This window comes from Coniophora puteana, assembly GCF_000271625.1.
Source record: "Coniophora puteana RWD-64-598 SS2 unplaced genomic scaffold CONPUscaffold_4, whole genome shotgun sequence".
Lineage (NCBI taxonomy): Eukaryota > Fungi > Basidiomycota > Agaricomycetes > Boletales > Coniophoraceae > Coniophora > Coniophora puteana.
The window spans coordinates 1,735,844-1,751,959 of NW_006913056.1; the positions used below are offsets into that span (position 1 = coordinate 1,735,844).

The 16,116-nt window shown below is 51.6% G+C and overlaps 5 protein-coding genes across 5 annotated transcripts; 3 read left to right on the forward strand and 2 right to left on the reverse strand.

Moving 5' to 3' along the window:
- Positions 1-10: 10 nt before the first annotated feature.
- On the forward strand, positions 11-2,937 carry CONPUDRAFT_89103 (Sec34-domain-containing protein; the record flags this gene model as incomplete). The annotated part of the gene is made up of 11 exons (XM_007768772.1): positions 11-196; positions 247-636; positions 687-857; positions 905-1,042; positions 1,097-1,336; positions 1,384-1,475; positions 1,527-1,885; positions 1,928-1,948; positions 1,969-2,084; positions 2,134-2,460; positions 2,512-2,937. The coding sequence occupies 11 exons, from the start codon at positions 11-13 to the stop codon at positions 2,935-2,937; spliced, it is 2,466 nt and encodes an 821-aa protein (XP_007766962.1).
- A 159-nt stretch (positions 2,938-3,096) lies between these two features.
- CONPUDRAFT_121514 (uncharacterized protein) lies at positions 3,097-4,113 on the forward strand. Its single transcript, XM_007768773.1, has 4 exons — positions 3,097-3,343; positions 3,393-3,665; positions 3,725-3,868; positions 3,928-4,113. The coding sequence occupies exons 1-4, from the start codon at positions 3,149-3,151 to the stop codon at positions 4,060-4,062; spliced, it is 747 nt and encodes a 248-aa protein (XP_007766963.1). The 5' UTR covers positions 3,097-3,148; the 3' UTR covers positions 4,063-4,113.
- Positions 4,114-5,167: 1,054 nt separating this feature from the next.
- CONPUDRAFT_89105 (uncharacterized protein) lies at positions 5,168-7,318 on the forward strand (the record flags this gene model as incomplete). Its single annotated transcript, XM_007768774.1, has 4 exons — positions 5,168-5,348; positions 5,414-7,046; positions 7,101-7,223; positions 7,273-7,318. The coding sequence occupies 4 exons, from the start codon at positions 5,168-5,170 to the stop codon at positions 7,316-7,318; spliced, it is 1,983 nt and encodes a 660-aa protein (XP_007766964.1).
- Positions 7,319-7,469: 151 nt separating this feature from the next.
- On the reverse strand, positions 7,470-8,180 carry CONPUDRAFT_89106 (PX-domain-containing protein; the record flags this gene model as incomplete). Its single annotated transcript, XM_007768775.1, has 5 exons — positions 7,470-7,535; positions 7,595-7,816; positions 7,884-7,927; positions 7,980-8,046; positions 8,109-8,180. 5 exons carry the CDS (start codon positions 8,178-8,180, stop codon positions 7,470-7,472), a joined length of 471 nt encoding a protein of 156 aa, XP_007766965.1.
- A 159-nt stretch (positions 8,181-8,339) lies between these two features.
- CONPUDRAFT_121521 (phosphoribosylformylglycinamidin) lies at positions 8,340-12,574 on the reverse strand (the record flags this gene model as incomplete). The annotated part of the gene is made up of 2 exons (XM_007768776.1): positions 8,340-8,435; positions 8,489-12,574. One exon carries the CDS (start codon positions 12,572-12,574, stop codon positions 8,504-8,506), a length of 4,071 nt encoding a protein of 1,356 aa, XP_007766966.1. The 3' UTR covers positions 8,340-8,435; positions 8,489-8,503.
- Positions 12,575-16,116: the final 3,542 nt, after the last annotated feature.

Here is a 16,116-nt window from a genome sequence, read left to right on the forward strand (position 1 = left end):
TCTTGTCTAGATGTCCCTCGCCCGACCTGGTGTAGCTCAGCGCCGTTCCGGGCTCCTTTCAAGCAATCCTACAACGCCTACAAGAACAGCACTCAGCGTCGAAGAATGGGAGTCCAAAGCGCCCCTTGATGATTTGGCCGTTAAGAGTATTGCGCTGGTCAAGGAGGCCAGTGAGAAGGTTCCATTGCCGGTCAAAGTATGGATGAGTACCTCGCTATCAGGCAAGTGAAACTGAAGCAGCTCAAGTTCAGCGCTGCAGACGCAGAACCGTCGCGCCCTTCAACACCCATCTTGCGCGGTAAACTGATCGGATCCGGGTCACGACCGTCCACCCCTAGTGCATCGAACCGCCCCCTTCCAACAGCACATGCCCTCGATCCCAAGGATGCGATTCAGACTCCTCAGCAGTTCTATGATTGGTTCGCGAAGATTGACCGCTCCGTGGCACATAGCCAAGAGGCCCACTTTCGAGCGCACGTTGCTGCTGTGACAGAACGCATTGACGCCGTGGATATGATCCTGGACCGTATAGATAAAGTGGACAAGGATGTGGACAGCATGCTGCACGAATGGCGCGTCGTCGAAGAGGGAGGCCGAAGCTTGAAGGATGCTTGCGAGAAGTTACTAGAGGAACGAGTGAGTCCTCTCAAATACGCTCCTCAGCTGCCGCTCACGAGCAACTCCAGGAGCAACTCATCGATCTCACCGATGAGATCGGCTCAAGGCTAGAGTACTTCCATGAGCTTGAACAAGCCACAAGGATGCTCAATCATCCTGGTGAATCCCTCGTGCTACAGACAGACTTCTTGTACATGGTCGAGCGTGTCGACATATGCATCGAGTACTTTGAATCGCATGTACGTTACATCGCGTATCATCGACCCCTAATCTCACTGGCATGCAGCGTAATTTCAGAGAAGCCGATGTTTATCTTCTACGCTTTCAACAATGCATGACCCGTGCTATGACGCTCATCAAAATGTTCTTCGTTGGGTCATTGCGTGCCCTCACTGTCGACGTGTCAAGGCGCTTGTCAGAGAAGGTCGAACATGATCAGACTTTGTTGGCAACTGTATCCTAACAAGCTTCTATCTAGGATGTGTCATCGACAGCTCAGACTCACCTGTTGTATACACGGTTTCGAAGTGTTACTTCCCAGCTAGCGCCGCTGCTCGGCGAACTGGAACGTCGTGCCTCGGCACATCCGGAAGAGCTGTCAGCATTGCTGTCCGAGTGCCATGTAGCTTATTTCAGCGCTCGAAAGGGGTTGTTAGTGAATCGTCTCGTAGAAGAAATAAGAGGCCTGGACCCGGCGCACACTGAGCTTGTCGAGCTTGTATGTCATCGCTTGATCACTGTGCGGAAGCTTACCCTCCAATACAGACCAGCGCTGGCTGTAGCTATCTGAAACAACTCTGTACGGATGAGTTTGACTTGTTCCGGGAATTCTTTAATTCGGGAGCGGATCAGCTATAGTAAGTTTAATAGTCCAGGTTCATACCCACAGGTCTGATTATTGCCCTTAGCCCTTATCTCGAAAACCTATGCGACTATCTTTACGACGACCTTCGGCCCCGAATCCTTCACGAGCAGCGCTTAACAACACTTTGTGAAGTTTGCACCGTTCTGCAAGCCTTAATGGTTCTCGACGTCTCCGAGTTGCCGGATGAACCTCTGGACACCGATGTCCCCGACCAGCTAACCATGGATTTCGAGCCCCGCAAGCCACCAGGGCTACAAAAACTACATATTAGCCGTCTGCTCCAAATGGTCCTACAAGATGCACAAACTCGGCTGTTTTTCAAGGCTCAGTCCGTGATCCAAGCTGAAATACGGCATTATGTGCCCAAACCAGAAGACCTTGCTTATCCCGACAAACTTGTCGGTAAGTACATATAGGATAAGTAGAAATCTTTGGCTCAACTAGCGCAGCCGCCAAGAAGCCAACGTCCCAAATCCGGTCGCAAGAGAAAGGCGAATCCAGGCAGCTATTTCAGCTACCCTCGTTCGATAAACAAGAGACATGGTTCCCTACATTACAGAAATGTGTATGGGTGCTTTCACAGTTACATGACTTTGTCAAGGTTTGTGTTGTTGAATATCAATTACGATAAATGACTGAAAGGTCCGTAGCCCGCCATTTTCGAAGATATTGCGCAGGAAGCCGTGAGCTTATGTCGCCAATCCTTGGTTTCAGCATCCAATTCGATGAAAAACACCAGTTCTTCTTCAGCAAGCTTGGATAGCGACCTGTTCCTTGTTCGCCACCTCCTCATTTTGAAAGAAGTGGCCAACAACCTCGATTATATCCAGCAGGACACCAAGCCGGGTCCTGACTATGGTGGCGTTGCGGATACGTTAGCATTGCTGGTCAACAAGACAACGTCCTTTCTGCCTGAAGCAATCTTTTCTTCGTTGCGAACGTCTCGAGGGCATGACAGCTTCGGTGACGCAAAAGTGGTATGTACGATTCTCACACATCCAACACACCCTGTGAATTCGTTTTTTTAGAACATCGATCAGGATTTACGGAAGTCGTGTCGAGAAGTAATATCGAGCTGCTCAACTCCAATAGGGTGGCCTCTGCGAGACTGGACCGACCGAGTCCGCGCCCTTACCAGTCGCACCGGTACTGTTGAACAGGTGCAGACGTCCTTGATGGCCCAGGAATGGGCTCAGCAAGCGGCGGCCGAGAACCTGCACAAGAAATTCATCGAGGCTTGTGAACGCGATCTCAGGTCTTCTGTCGCACGTATGAAGCTTTACCTCGAAGACAGCCGAACGGTGTCCGTATTAGTGACGCATGTTCAAGAAACTATCGAAGATGACTATGCGACTTTTCGGGATGTAGTATGGACGATGTACGCCGGGTCCTTGAGGGATGTAGTACTGTCAACGGATGGTCTGAAAGACCTGCTAGCACAAGTCTGTGAGTAGTTTCATACCCCAGCATGTAGTAGAGCAAGTAGACATTTATAATCACTCAAAAGCCAAGTACTGGTTCTGAACCACCGATGACGCGGACGGGTGTTGCCGAAGTTGTTGTGATTTAATCAGTTACTACTCAAGATCCGGTACCAGCTCATCCGAAGATTCATCACAGTCAAATCGTGAATGCTATCATCGTCACTAACAGCATCTCCGGACCATGCTTCAGTTTCCTCCAGATGACTTGCTTGCATGCAGCAGGTTTTTCCTTTTGACCGACGAGATCTCCGCACCCGCCGACTTCATCTTGCATCGGCTCCTTGCGCAAAAGTACAAGGCCAGCAAAGGAAGCAAGGTGATCGTTCTGTCAACATCGAGCGACCTAGACAGATGGAAGACTCTGGCGAGCAAGTCTGTGCGTGATAGATCAATCATGTCCAGCGGGTGGATGTAACTATCTCCAGAACATCAATCTTGGGCAATTGGCTACCAACGGCAGCTTCATCTTTGTTGACCTTCTCAATGAAGCTGTACTCCCAATCTCTGAACCGTTCGGCAACGCCATTACACGAAGTCTACGGCCACTTTACGATATGGTTGAAACTGAGTTATCTGTCGCTGACGTCGACAACCGACCTCTCGTCATTCTCGATGATGTCTCTTCTCTGGCATGGCTCGGTTTCAGCACGCTTGAACTAAGTCGGTTTACCCGCGCAGTTTGGGCTATCTGCAGAAAGGTACGATGGGTTAAACGTATAACAAGCTTCTTGAAATCTTGGTGTTCAATCATTGATAGTCCAACGCATCGTTGGTGTGCCGATATCACATACTCGACCCCGCCGAGCCCGAGTCTCTCTTCCAGAAGCTCCTGCAGCTGGCCTCCTATCATATCGAAGTGAGGCCGTTGGCCAGCGGACGCAGCGGGGCAGTTAGCGGAGAAGTAAGTTCATGGTCAAACACCGACTAGGCTGGTGTAATGTCTGATATTAATGTTCGTAGGTCTGCATGCACCTTGGACCATCTGAACCATCCCCAGATCTTCACCTAATCTCTCGACAAGCTGCCGTACAGTACCGGCTAACGGATATTGGTTCTGTGTTCTTTGAGAAAGGTACTAGCGTAGGGGTATTGTGAAATCGACCGCTACAAGCACACTACACCGTAGAGTTACCAACGAAAACGGGCACATTTTTTAATCATATTTTGTCTACATAATAGCAGGAGCACAGAGCTAGGTGTTGCCGCCCATGAGAGCGTTCGATTACGACTTTCAAGCGCGTCTGAGACTTCAGTCGCGTCGAGATGCATATATGTAGCAAGCCACTGCAACATTGCACGAGTAATCGACGTACGTTTCCTGAAGTCAGTAGTGCGTGCTCTCCAACCACATCACCTACAAGCACTGAGCCATGCAACGATAACCTGATGCCCTCAGTTGTCTCTCTCTAACACGAGCCTTCCTCCTGATGTCAGACGCGGCGCTTGACAAGCTATTTGACACATGCACTCTAGAACTCTTTGCGACAGATACATCGGTTACATTCCCGGAGCAGAACACCGACGTTGATCTTTGGCTGTCTCGGTTAAAACAGGAAAATACACAGAGGAGACAAGTGTTCTTCGGTAAGGCAGATCATGTTTCCTGCCAGTTGCACACTGAGGTTACGAGCCTCCAGATGAGCATTTACAGCTGTATCTAACAGTAAAGATACCCGTTGCTAGCAGCTCGTCGCCCACGAACCCGCCCGACTCCCTACTTGAGTTCCTAGCCTATACTCAGGTTTCTCTTGAGGCCACATATATATCGCCGCAACCCTCAGGGGCAACCCGGCAGTCTGTCGTTCTTGCACCTCCCCGCCCCTCTTCTGTTCCACCTCCTGCAGTTCAAGCTCGCCCACGAACGTCGTCTCTGCATCCATCCATTTACCCACCTGTCACACCAAATCCGGTCCCTTCCGCTGCAGAAAGCGACCGTAAGTATGTCCAAGCGGAGGGAACACTCCTGCTGGCGCATATATGGGGACAAAACAGCCCCGCGGATAGTCCTGAACGGTTTGCTTTGTTGTTCTCAGATGCTCAGAATGCATGGATAGCAGTGTACAGGCTTTCAGTGGTCATCTGTGAGTCATTCATGGAAGTCTTCCTGTTTCGCGACTCATTCCTTGCGCGCTCAGCTTTTCTGCGATTGCCTATAGCTGATCCGTTGTTGTGCCTCACCGTGTCAACAACTCTGCGGGACATGCCGATCTCTGCGTCTCAGTCAAATCACCCTTTCATTGCTTACCTGTCCAGCGCTGGACTGCTTGGACCACTCAAGTCCACCTTTGCGACAGCAGAACAACTGGAAGAGGTAGCCGACGCTGAGGATCGCGAGTATGCAGGGTTTGAAGAGATCAATCTTCTTGAAGGTCTGGCTTCAGGTGAGTTTTGATGGTCGCAGTGTGGTCCACAGTTTCAGCATTCAACCAATGGTGCGCCTTGTCAGGACCGACTTTTAGTTCGGAGTCAAACCCATTGTATCTGCCTTCCTCTCGTGTGACGGAAGGTGTACGACTCAAGCGGCTCTCTCAAGCTACCGTCTTTAGTCCTCCCCCTGCACCCTCACCATCCTCGTCAAGGCGAACTACGCGTCCAATCATGCGGAAATCTTTCCGTAAGGTGCTCCCAACGGTGTCTGGATTCCGAGTCCGCCTGCGCACTGTGTTTGTCCCTTATGTACTGCTTCCCGGGTACGAGGCGTCTCTTGATGAACGGGAAGCCGGAAGCAACGAGAGAACTGTCGTCCTTTGTGTTGAAGTTGAGAACTCTGGGGAATCTGGTCCCAATGTCGGATTCTCTGTTGAACGTGTCGACATCAGCATAGGAGGCGAAGATGCCGCTACGCGACTCATTGGATGGGGGGAAGACGGGCTCAAATCCGACGCCGAGAAACGTTTATTCCCTTTATCAGTAGCCTCTGGCGAGCAGTATAACCTGCTCTATGCTGTGTCATTTCTCAGCTCGCCTCAAGATAATAGTGGTGCTCGCGCGTCGGTTTCGGGCTTTCCCAGCCAATCGAATCAAACGCACAGCACGGGATTGCAGCGCGCAGTAACAATAAACATTTTAGGAAAGCCATTTGAGAAACAGGATCAAGATGACTCAAGTCTACCCGCTCCTACTCAGACATTTTCGTCAAAGTGGAACTGCGTGCTTGACCTCTCGGCAAACCAATCCTCCAAAGAGGACTCCGTTGGGTTTTCAGATCCCTTCGGAGGAACTCGTAATGCCCTCCCAGAGCCAGCTTCACCTTTCCCAACTCAGTCAGCCTTTGGTATGAGTCCACTTGGTACACCGCAAGGTCGCGCAGGTCTCGAGATAAAGAGGCATACATTGCCTGGATTCGCTGGGGCGTTGCGAGCGGGTGCAGGCAACATCGCTACCAATTTCAGGCTATCCCTGCCCGGACAGGATCGATCGGCGTCCCCCAATCCGCCCAGCAGACTGTCATATACCCCTCCATCGGTCGCCATGCAGGCGTACAGTCGCTCACCCCGAACGAGTTTCTCGGCTCCAATTAACGCAGCCAGCGTCGACAATGTATCCACGTCTGAAACACTCGTTGCTCCACTGACGCCAGCCTACCCTGCATTCAGTCCTCGAATGTCGGCACCTCCTGTGCCTTTCTCTCACCCTCTCGGGGCTCAACAAAGCGTATCTGGTCCCAGCGTTGAAATTCGACGGGACCGTGGGTCAGCGTATGGAGGGCCTGTGCCGCCAACCCCTGGACCAACGGTGGGGACTCACCCAGTAGCTGATCCCATGCAAAGCGCACAAGCATCTACGGGTGATCCCATCATCGTTTCTGTTGGCCTTCTTCCACTTGCCCCGATAGAAACAGGGAAGTCGGATTCAACTGTTAGGATGATATTTCCTTCGGACACCTTTACTCTTGATATATTCGTTCTCAACCGGAGTTCATGGACGCGAAGGTTTGAAATCAGCTATCCTGATAATGCCCGGCAAAAACCTATTCCCTATACGGGAAGTAAATTGGAAGGGCGCGCAGCTTTCGAAGAGCTCAGGGATGCCATTAATCCGCCCGGCGTTCTCCCGTTGCAAAACAGAATACGTATTGGGTGAGCTTACTTTCTTTCAAGAATAGATCTTATTGTCGAGCTCGTTTCACTCAGACCCTTGCGACCCTCAACCTCACAGTCAGTGCGAATGGATTTCACAGCACTAAGATCAGGAGTGCACTCGATAGATATTCTGACTTTAACCGATATTGAGAGTGGATTCAGACGGAATTTGCGGTGAGCAATTACGTTCGTCATGCTTCATGTTTGCTTACAACAAGGATAGATCAGTTCTAGACGTCGTCGTGCATGAACGCCAGGAGTCACAATGAACGAGTTAATTTCAATTTATAGCATAACATATGTACAAGATGGGACAAAGCGGAATGTGGCCAAAGCTAATCGAAGACGTAGGAGGAAAGCGTACAAGATGAGTGAACAAACGAAAGTGCAAATCTTACACGAAATCAAGCTAGCTTCAACTTAAATCCACTGAGATTTGTCCCAAGCTGGATCCTGGAGAAAGGCGCACAAGACCTTGCTGCCCGTCTGAGTGATTCGGCGTCAGTAGCATAATCACAAATGTTAAAGAGTAGAATATGGCTTACCTGGAGAAGCGGGTGGCCAGCAACGACGCTGAGGAAGCGTTCCAATCCCTCCCTCCTGCTTTCAATGACTTCGTCGGAGAATCGGTTGGTGAACACCTTCCCAGGGAGAGGAGGGATGTTAACCCGGGTAGATTCGCGTTCCAGGATGTCGCGGAACGCTTCAAAGTCCGAGTAACGCCTGCGAACGAGAGAATGACGCAGCTTAAAAGCCGGGATGTTGGTCTAAGTTAAGGCGCGGGTGAGCTGAGCTAGCGGTTAAAGGACTGCAGGCGGGTATATTGAGGCATACCTTGCACACAATCTCATAATCCGTAAACATCTTCCGACCAAACCCTACGAGGGAATCAAGCCGTTATGGTCAATAGAAAACGGGGAATGCGCTTACCATGCGTTTGGGGGTTTCGTACTTCAATTTCCAAGAAGCTCTCTGGTACACTGTACATCTCTTCAATCTATAGGGCGCTTGCCTGCGTTTATACAATACTCCACATAACAAATATAAATACAGACTTACGGTCTGCTCGCGGCCATTCAGGCGGGGTTCATCAAAGGCAGGCGCACGCGCAAACGGCGAGACAGTAGACATGGCGGGCCTGGTTGCAATAGTTCAGAGAGGAGGTCGGAATGGAACCGTTCGGCTACTCGTATCGCGGTACACAGCAAGTGTCACGCATGTGACGTCTAATAGTGTAACACTTCTGTTACCGTGACAGCAACACAACACTTAAATCACGACAGTGCATTTGTTTCGCTATCTATCAACTCAATGCGTGAATGCCGAATGTTGGTCAGATTCTTCCAATAGGAAAAACCCAATAACCATCTCCGTACAAGTGGATTTCTACATCAAGCAATCAGAGAAGAATCTATTAGAAGGAGATATGTAGCTCCTACCTCCGAGTCCAGTGTCTAGCCCACCCATTCTCGAGCATTTTGGAACAGCTTGAACCACGGACCTCTTCCCTCCCAACTACTGCGGAACTGCTGCGGATACCAGCTATTGCTTTCCAACGTAGCCACCCGCTCCGGGTGGGGCATCAACGCCAGAATTCTTCCGTCAGGTGTCTGAACGCCGGTGATCCCACCTGGGCTTCCGTTCGGGTTAAGCGGGTATATCTCTGTAGGTGTACCACTCGAGTCGACATAACGCAAGGCGACCAAGCCGCCATCTTCAAGTCGTTGCTGCTGATCTTCCCCGTAGAAGGAAGCACGACCTTCGCCGTGTGCGACAGCCACCGGGAACCTTGACCCGCCCATACCTCGGAGGAAGACAGATGCCTCTATGACTTCATTCGTGGATATCTCAACCATGGATGTCCGACCCTCGAAGCGCTCGCTGACGTTACCCTTGAAGTCTGGCCACGAGTCTGCGCCTGGAATAATTGACCGGAGGTGGCTGAGGAACTGACAGCCATTACAAACCCCAAGCGCGAAAGTGTCCTCCCGGGCAAAGAAGTCGGTGAACTCCTTGCGTGCCAGATTATTCAGCAGCACTGAGTGTGCCCAGCCTTTCCCTGCCCCAAGGACGTCACCATAAGAGAAACCGCCACATGCAGCCAAGCCTTTGAAGCCCGACAATGAAACAGCTTCGGATAAGATGTCAGACATGTGGACGTCGACAGCTTCAAAGCCAGCCGCTGAGAAGGCCCAAGCCATCTCAATCTGGCCGTTGACTCCCTGTTCTCGCAATATCGCGACCTTCGGGCGAGAAGGACCAGCGACTGTAGAAGGTTGATACGAGAAGGTGAGATCATATTTCAAGCCTGAGTGAGATTCGTCGTTGATTAAATCAAACTCTTGCTTGGCAGATAAGGGATTGTCTCGAAGGGATTGCATCCTAAAGGAAGTTTCTGACCAGCTTGTTTGCATCTGTTGACGAGTGGAAGAGAACAAGAGACCAGATTCGTGAATGACGCGGAATGACTGATCCTTAGAATTTTCATTGACGCGCCCAATGACGTGGATCGAAGTGGAGGGGAAGTTGGCCGCGACAAAGGTCGATACCAACTTTTCCAAATCAGACTTGCGAACTTGGACTACAGCTCCGAGCTCTTCATTTAAAAGGGCGCTGACTGGGTCCTCTGACGAAGGAAGTGCATCGAGGGAGATTTCGGCGCCCACCCTCCCGGCAAAGCACATCTCAGCCAAAGTGGTGAACAGCCCACCATCTGACCTATCGTGGTACGCCAAAACAAGATCTGGGCTGCCTTGACGAGCTTTCTGACAGCCAACGAAGAACGATTTTACGACCTTGGGATCTTCTACATCTGCAGGCTCTGACCCGATTTCTTTGAATACCTGTGCCAGCGCCGAGCCACCCAATCGCTGCTTTCCGCCGGCTAGATCAAAGAGCACTAAGACTGTAGATTCGTTTACGTCGGTGCGTAATTGCGGTGTCCAAGTCAACCCGATGTCCTCAACGGACCCGAATGCGGTCACTATTAGCGACATCGGTGCACTGACCTCCCGCTGCTGTCCATCTTGCTTCCACTTCATGGACATGGACATAGAGTCTTTGCCGACAGGGATCCCAACGCCCAAAGCAGGGCATAGCTCTTCTCCGATGGCCTCAACCGCCGCGAACAAACCAGCACCTTCTCCAGCTTTAGACGCAGCACACATCCAGTTCGCGCTAAGTTTTACGCGGGATAGGTCGGAAACATTCGCAGCCGCCAGATTGGTGAGTGACTCTGCAATAGCCATTCGTGCAGAGGCTGATGCTTTCAACAGAGCGACAGGCGTCCTCTCTCCCATTGCCATTGCCTCGCCAACTTTGACGTCAAACCCGTAGCTTGACCGAGTGACGGCTACATCCGCTACTGGAACCTGCCAGGGTCCAACCATTTGTTCCCGTGCCACGAGACCTGTGATGGACCTGTCTCCGATCGTGATCAAGAACGACTTTGATCCAACAGAAGGAAGATGCAGAACACGTTCGACCGCTGAAGAGACGCGTTCCGATATAGATGGGGAACTAGGAAGGTAAGTCGACAAAGACGAGTCGAATGGTCTGAACAAGACTTTGCGAGCACTATCGCTCCGCGACATGCGCGGCGGTTTTCCGAACAGAGTAGACATCTTCAGCCGGATGACATCCTGTCCCAGTAGTCGATCCGTTACGATGAGTTCTTCTTCGACAGTGGCTACTCCGACGATCGAGAATGGGCAACGTTCTCGTTTTGCAATCTGCACGAAACTGTCTTCATACTCTGGGGCGACCGCGAGAACGTAGCGCTCTTGGCTCTCGTTACACCAAATTTCCATGGGAGACATCGACGAGTCAGCGACGAGGACATCCCTGATTTCGAAATTAGCACCAAGACCAGAGTCGTGGACCAATTCTGGGAGTGCATTGGACAGACCACCAGCTCCGACATCATGGATACTTTGGAGAGGATTTTGAACATCCAAAGCAACGCAGGCGTCAATGACTTGTTGACATCTTCTCTGCATCTCGGCGTTGTCTCTCTGAACGGAAGCATAGTCGAGCTCCGCCGAACTTGATCCTGATACCTGGCTAGATGCAGCGCCTCCACCCAAACCGATCAACATACCCGGACCACCGAGAACTACTATTTTTGCCCCCGCCGAGATAAGAGTTTTCTTAGCGAACTGAGGCCTAACGTTACCGTACCCTCCAGCGATCATGATCGGTTTATGGTATCCCCTTATCTCTTCACCCTGCCCATCTTCTGTCGCTGGTACCGCCTCGGAGAATGTACGGAAGTACCCGGTGAGCGCTGGTCGACCAAACTCGTTGTTGAAGGCACTGGCACCAAGGGGACCCTCAATCATGATGTCAAGGGCGGAGGCGATGTGAGCTGGTCGACCGAAGTCGGTTTCCCAAGGTTGTTCATGACCAGGTATCAGCAAGTTAGAGACGGTGAATCCAGCCAGTCCAGCTTTCGGCTTCGAGCCTCTTCCAACCGCGCCTTCATCACGGATTTCGCCTCCCGAGCCTGTTGCAGCGCCGGGATAAGGAGAGACAGCGGTAGGATGGTTGTGTGTTTCGACCTTGATGAGAATAGGCATGTCCTCGGAAGTATGGCTATACATATGCGAAAGCGATGTGCTACAGCTGAAACGAGATGACTTGGGTCCTTCGATTACTGCCGCATTGTCGGAGTATGCAGATATAGTACCGTGAGGGGAAACTTTTTCAGTGTTCCTGATCATCTGAAATAGGGATTTGTCTTTGGCAGCACCATCGATCGTCCAAGAGGCGTTGAAGATTTTGTGTCTACAGTGTTCCGAGTTAACCTGAGCGAACATGAAAAGTTCCGCATCGGTTGGATTACGACTGATGGGCGATGAGCCTGAAACGAATGCGTCGATCAGGTAGTCGATTTCGTCAGACGCGAGGGCAAGCCCAAGCTCTTTGTTTGCAGAGGAGAGACGTTCACGAGCTTGTGCGATGTCGACAGTCTCTCCAGTGCGCCCTAGCTCGACTGTACGGAGAGATGCAGGTGCCTGGTGCTTGAACACGAGGTCTTCGTGGGGTAGCGAGAGTTGAACCGTCTGTGTCATCCGATCATGAAGGAGATGGGTGATTGAGCCTACGGTGGCTTCGCTCAGCTTTGAGTCTCCCGAAAGCTTGACGACGAATGCAACCCCACGTTCCAGCCGCTCGATGTGCTGGCCGAGGTTGCAGATGATGGCAATGTCGGTTGCCTTGCTCGACCATGGGGATATAGAGCCGGCGCGAGGAAGAACGTACACCACATCTTCGCCTTTCTCCAACGCCTGCGCAGTCGTATTCAGCTGAGCATCATCTCCATATGCCAACAGGTGAATGAGTGAGCGAATATATGGAGCTTGAGGGTCTCGCAAGGCGATCTCCGCTGCCGGTGAAACACATTTGACAAGGTGGACGTAGACGGCATCGATTGACGCGACCTGAGGTTGGAGTTTCTTGACTTCACTTAGGGTGGATTCCCGCCTGGACTCAGACAGAGCAGAGCGGCCGTAGAGGACAAGCATATCTATCGCACAATACCTCACTTCAAAAACATGTCTAATTGGGAGTCTTTAAAGTACTAACCTTGTGACCGAGAACAAGCGGATACGGTGAAGAAAAAAGGTTGCAACTTTTCCAAAACATCTTATCTAATCGTCAGGGGCTTCACCCGATCGGGAATGCATAAATTTTGACAATTTCTTCACCATCGCAGTCTTCTTTTCTGACCGGCTGCTTCCTACGTCTAGCTGCTTCCCCGACTGCGCAGTGCCGGCCCACACTACCTCAACCAACATGCGGATAGCCATTTTGCTGTTATAGCCAGTCCAAGCATCTCCCACAGTATTTTCCTAGGTTTAGGCGTTCCGATGGGCTCCAACGCACATATGGGCCAGCTCGGCCGCGTTACAATCGTCAATCATTTCCTAGACTTGGGCTAAAAACATCGTGCTCCAAATGGCTAACTCGGCGGCTCAAACCGTTGCCTGGCCGCAACGTTTCGAGGTCTTGAGCTGTTACACGAACCTGCGCATTGTCTTTTCGCACCGTCTCGGATACCCCTTGCCTCGGATCACTAGCTTGGAAAACCGATCTGACGAATCGCCGGCTTTGCAATGACTTGGTGACTTGGCGTGCTCTAGCAGCATCTTTATCCCCAAGGGCTCGAGCTATACTTGGTCGCAGGTACTAACCATCTTCTGCTAAAGCCTTCCCCCTCTGGTGCAACCCAATATAGTTTCTGCGAGAAAAGCTCCCATCACCATGCTGCTTCTTGAACCTCTAGCATGGTGCCTGGCGAACTTCGGATGAGATTGCTGCCATCACTGAAGTAGACTGAAGTATACCCAAAGTTTTTTAGTCAATAACAGAGACACTTGATGTCACTTAGCCTTCACAATGCACCAACTTACCTAACGGAGCACTACTGCCGCAGCCTAAGCCCTCGCTTCTACCGGTGATTTTCTCTCATAACTCGTTCAAGGTCCTCATACGTATTCCTCTTTGCTGGGAACGAACCTCATCAGAAAATGTGCAGCGGATTCTTGGACTTCCCTTCTCGCTGCCGCCCTCACCGTGCTGGGTTTCCACCATAATTAGACTGGCAATCTGTCACCTGGTCAAAATACACTGGACGATGGCGTCACACCACAAGACGAAACAGACTCTGAAACAAGTTCCGCTCAAAGCATTCGAGATCCGTGCCCGTAAAGCATGAATAACCGTCTCTTGTGACCTTTGCGACGTGTCACCGGTGGCGTCGATCCGACCGATCACCCTTGCTACTGCGCAACGAAGCGCCCGCCTGGACATATAGGTTCGAGACCGTGCAAGAATCAAAATCACGCCGCATACGTAGGTGGAGAGGATAATGTACGTAACAAAACCATCACGAAGTCATCTTCCGACCAGCCCGAAATGAATGAAAAAAGCAAGGCACTTAGGGGCGCGTGACGTCCTGGCTCGCAGACCGATGTGCGGGGGCGCACGCTCTTTCCCCGCACCCATGGTTCCCCGCATTCGAAGTGCTGCCGTCCGTAGGGGTCCACCTGTGTCACATTGGATGATTTGCGTACTGCGCGGGTAAAGGAAGAGGTGCCGCACAATTTGTTCGGACACGAGCAAGGTTACGTTCAGTCAAGGAATTCCGTTCTTCGTAGGTGGCTTGGTCTGCTATGAGGCGATCAGCTCATCATTGACATATGGAAAGATATCATGAGGCTAGGGCGGTCGTCCCCTCAAGGCACGCCGACTGCTCAGGACCAGGGTCTACTGACTAGCCTTGGGTAAAGGTTTAAAGAGCGAAACTCAAAGTAAGCCAGAGCTAACAGGCCATCAGGGCCCGCCTGTGACCACGGAGGTTTGCGCTTAAGGGGCAAAACATGTGGCTCTGGTGAAATTGCTGGGAGTCGAAGGTTACACATGTACAAGCAAAACCTTTGGGCGGCCGGAACGAAAGTGAAAATCCAAACAGCTATTTGGACGGTGACTTGTCAAACAGCCACGGTGTACCTTAGGTCCAAGGTGCTCTCCAGCACGTTGCGCCTCCGCTTCCGATCACGTCGCCTGTGGCGGTGTCGCATCCTCGCCCCCTCGCGGAGCAAAAAAAAACATCGAGATTTAGTATGATGAGTGCATCCCTCGGGAACAGCTTACAAGGTCCGGAGACACTGTTGATGTGCATCGGTCCGCAAGCTACAGTCGGTCCGCGTTGGAAATCTCAATCAATGGCCATCATGCATCATGGGCAATCGAGATGCCGACTTCGAGGCGATTTTACCTCCACGATGAATCGCCGATGTCGTTCCACGTAGCAAATAGATATCATGGATGGAAATGCAAGTTCAAGTGCGAGCCAAACAACACGTGTGTAAATGGAAGAAAAGCGCATGCACAGACTCCTGCTTTAGGTCAAGTAGAACGGGCTTGTAACCGCTCCAGCACTATCACCCAGCGGAACCCGAAGTAAACCTACGTACGATCAACGAAGGCGGATCGATGATCAGGCGGAAGCAGGTGTGATACTCTCGCTTCGTCGAACACAGCAAGGGAGGCCAAAGAGCCGATCAACTGCTGCGTCGCGCCATTATGGCCGTTGGCACAGTTTACGGGGGTGTTGGAGCTAATCCAGGGTAGTTGAATAACAATAGCTGCGGTCACATCTCCCTCCTACAATGCAACGAGCGACTGATCAGCGAATTCGATAGCAAAGGCTCGCCTAGTACTGGGAATAGGTGGCTTGCACCACTATCCCATCATGAAAATGCGGCGGACGTCGGGAGCGGCAATCGAGTTGGTGGTTCTGAGAATACGTTGGTTGTGGAGCAAGATGCTTCCGTGGAACTGTCGAAGATGCACCCGCTTTCCACGCGAAATTCGCGCACTGGCAGCGGCCACTGCAGTATGCCTTGAAGAACAGAGCGACGCGGATCAGCACATGTGACGGTGGGGACCTGTGAGGATTGGTCAGAACGTCAAGTTGCAACCAGCACGATACTGTTCGAGGAACCGGCGTCAAGCGAGTTTGAGGTTGAACGGTTCTCCCATAGGAAATTCCGAGCGGAGTGGTTGTGTGAGGCTAACGGGTGGATCAGAGACACTTGCCCAGTGAATCAGCTAAGTACATGTTAGATTTGAGGCATGTTATCAACGAGGTGCGCCACCGTCGAGCAGCCTTACGTTCGGAAGTTTCACTGCGATCACGAAGGCAGCTGATAAACCAGGCAAGTGATTCCCGAGACGATGTACCGGCGCTTAGCAATAACCTTGAACTAAGAAGTGTGCGAGGCGCGAGTCACCGTCAGCACACTGACCGCCGAAGTGAGTCGCTTCCTTGCGGCTCCGTTCATAGTTCATAGACTGATCTGCTCGTCCGTCGTTGGTTCAAGCCGCTCGTTTTAGTCTTGAAGTAGCCTTGACCAAGCATCGCCATAATCACAGAGTAAAAGCCAGGTCATCAGTCCAAAGCGCGACGCTGCGCAGCAGCGCGACTTTCGCTGTGGGCCGAAATGAGCCGCTCGGGCGATATGCTGAGCGGCTGTGTCGCCGCGCAAGCCCGCTACGAGCA

Excerpts from the sequence above, each read along its gene's own strand:
- CONPUDRAFT_121514 (XM_007768773.1), top strand. The coding sequence starts at position 3,149 with ATGCTTCAGTTTCCTCCAGATGACTTGCTTGCATGCAGCAGGTTTTTC. Across the intron at positions 3,344-3,392 it reads AGACTCTGGCGAGCAAGTCT|AACATCAATCTTGGGCAATT; the intron begins GTGCGTGATAGA and ends AACTATCTCCAG. Across the intron at positions 3,666-3,724 it reads TTTGGGCTATCTGCAGAAAG|TCCAACGCATCGTTGGTGTG; the intron begins GTACGATGGGTT and ends AATCATTGATAG.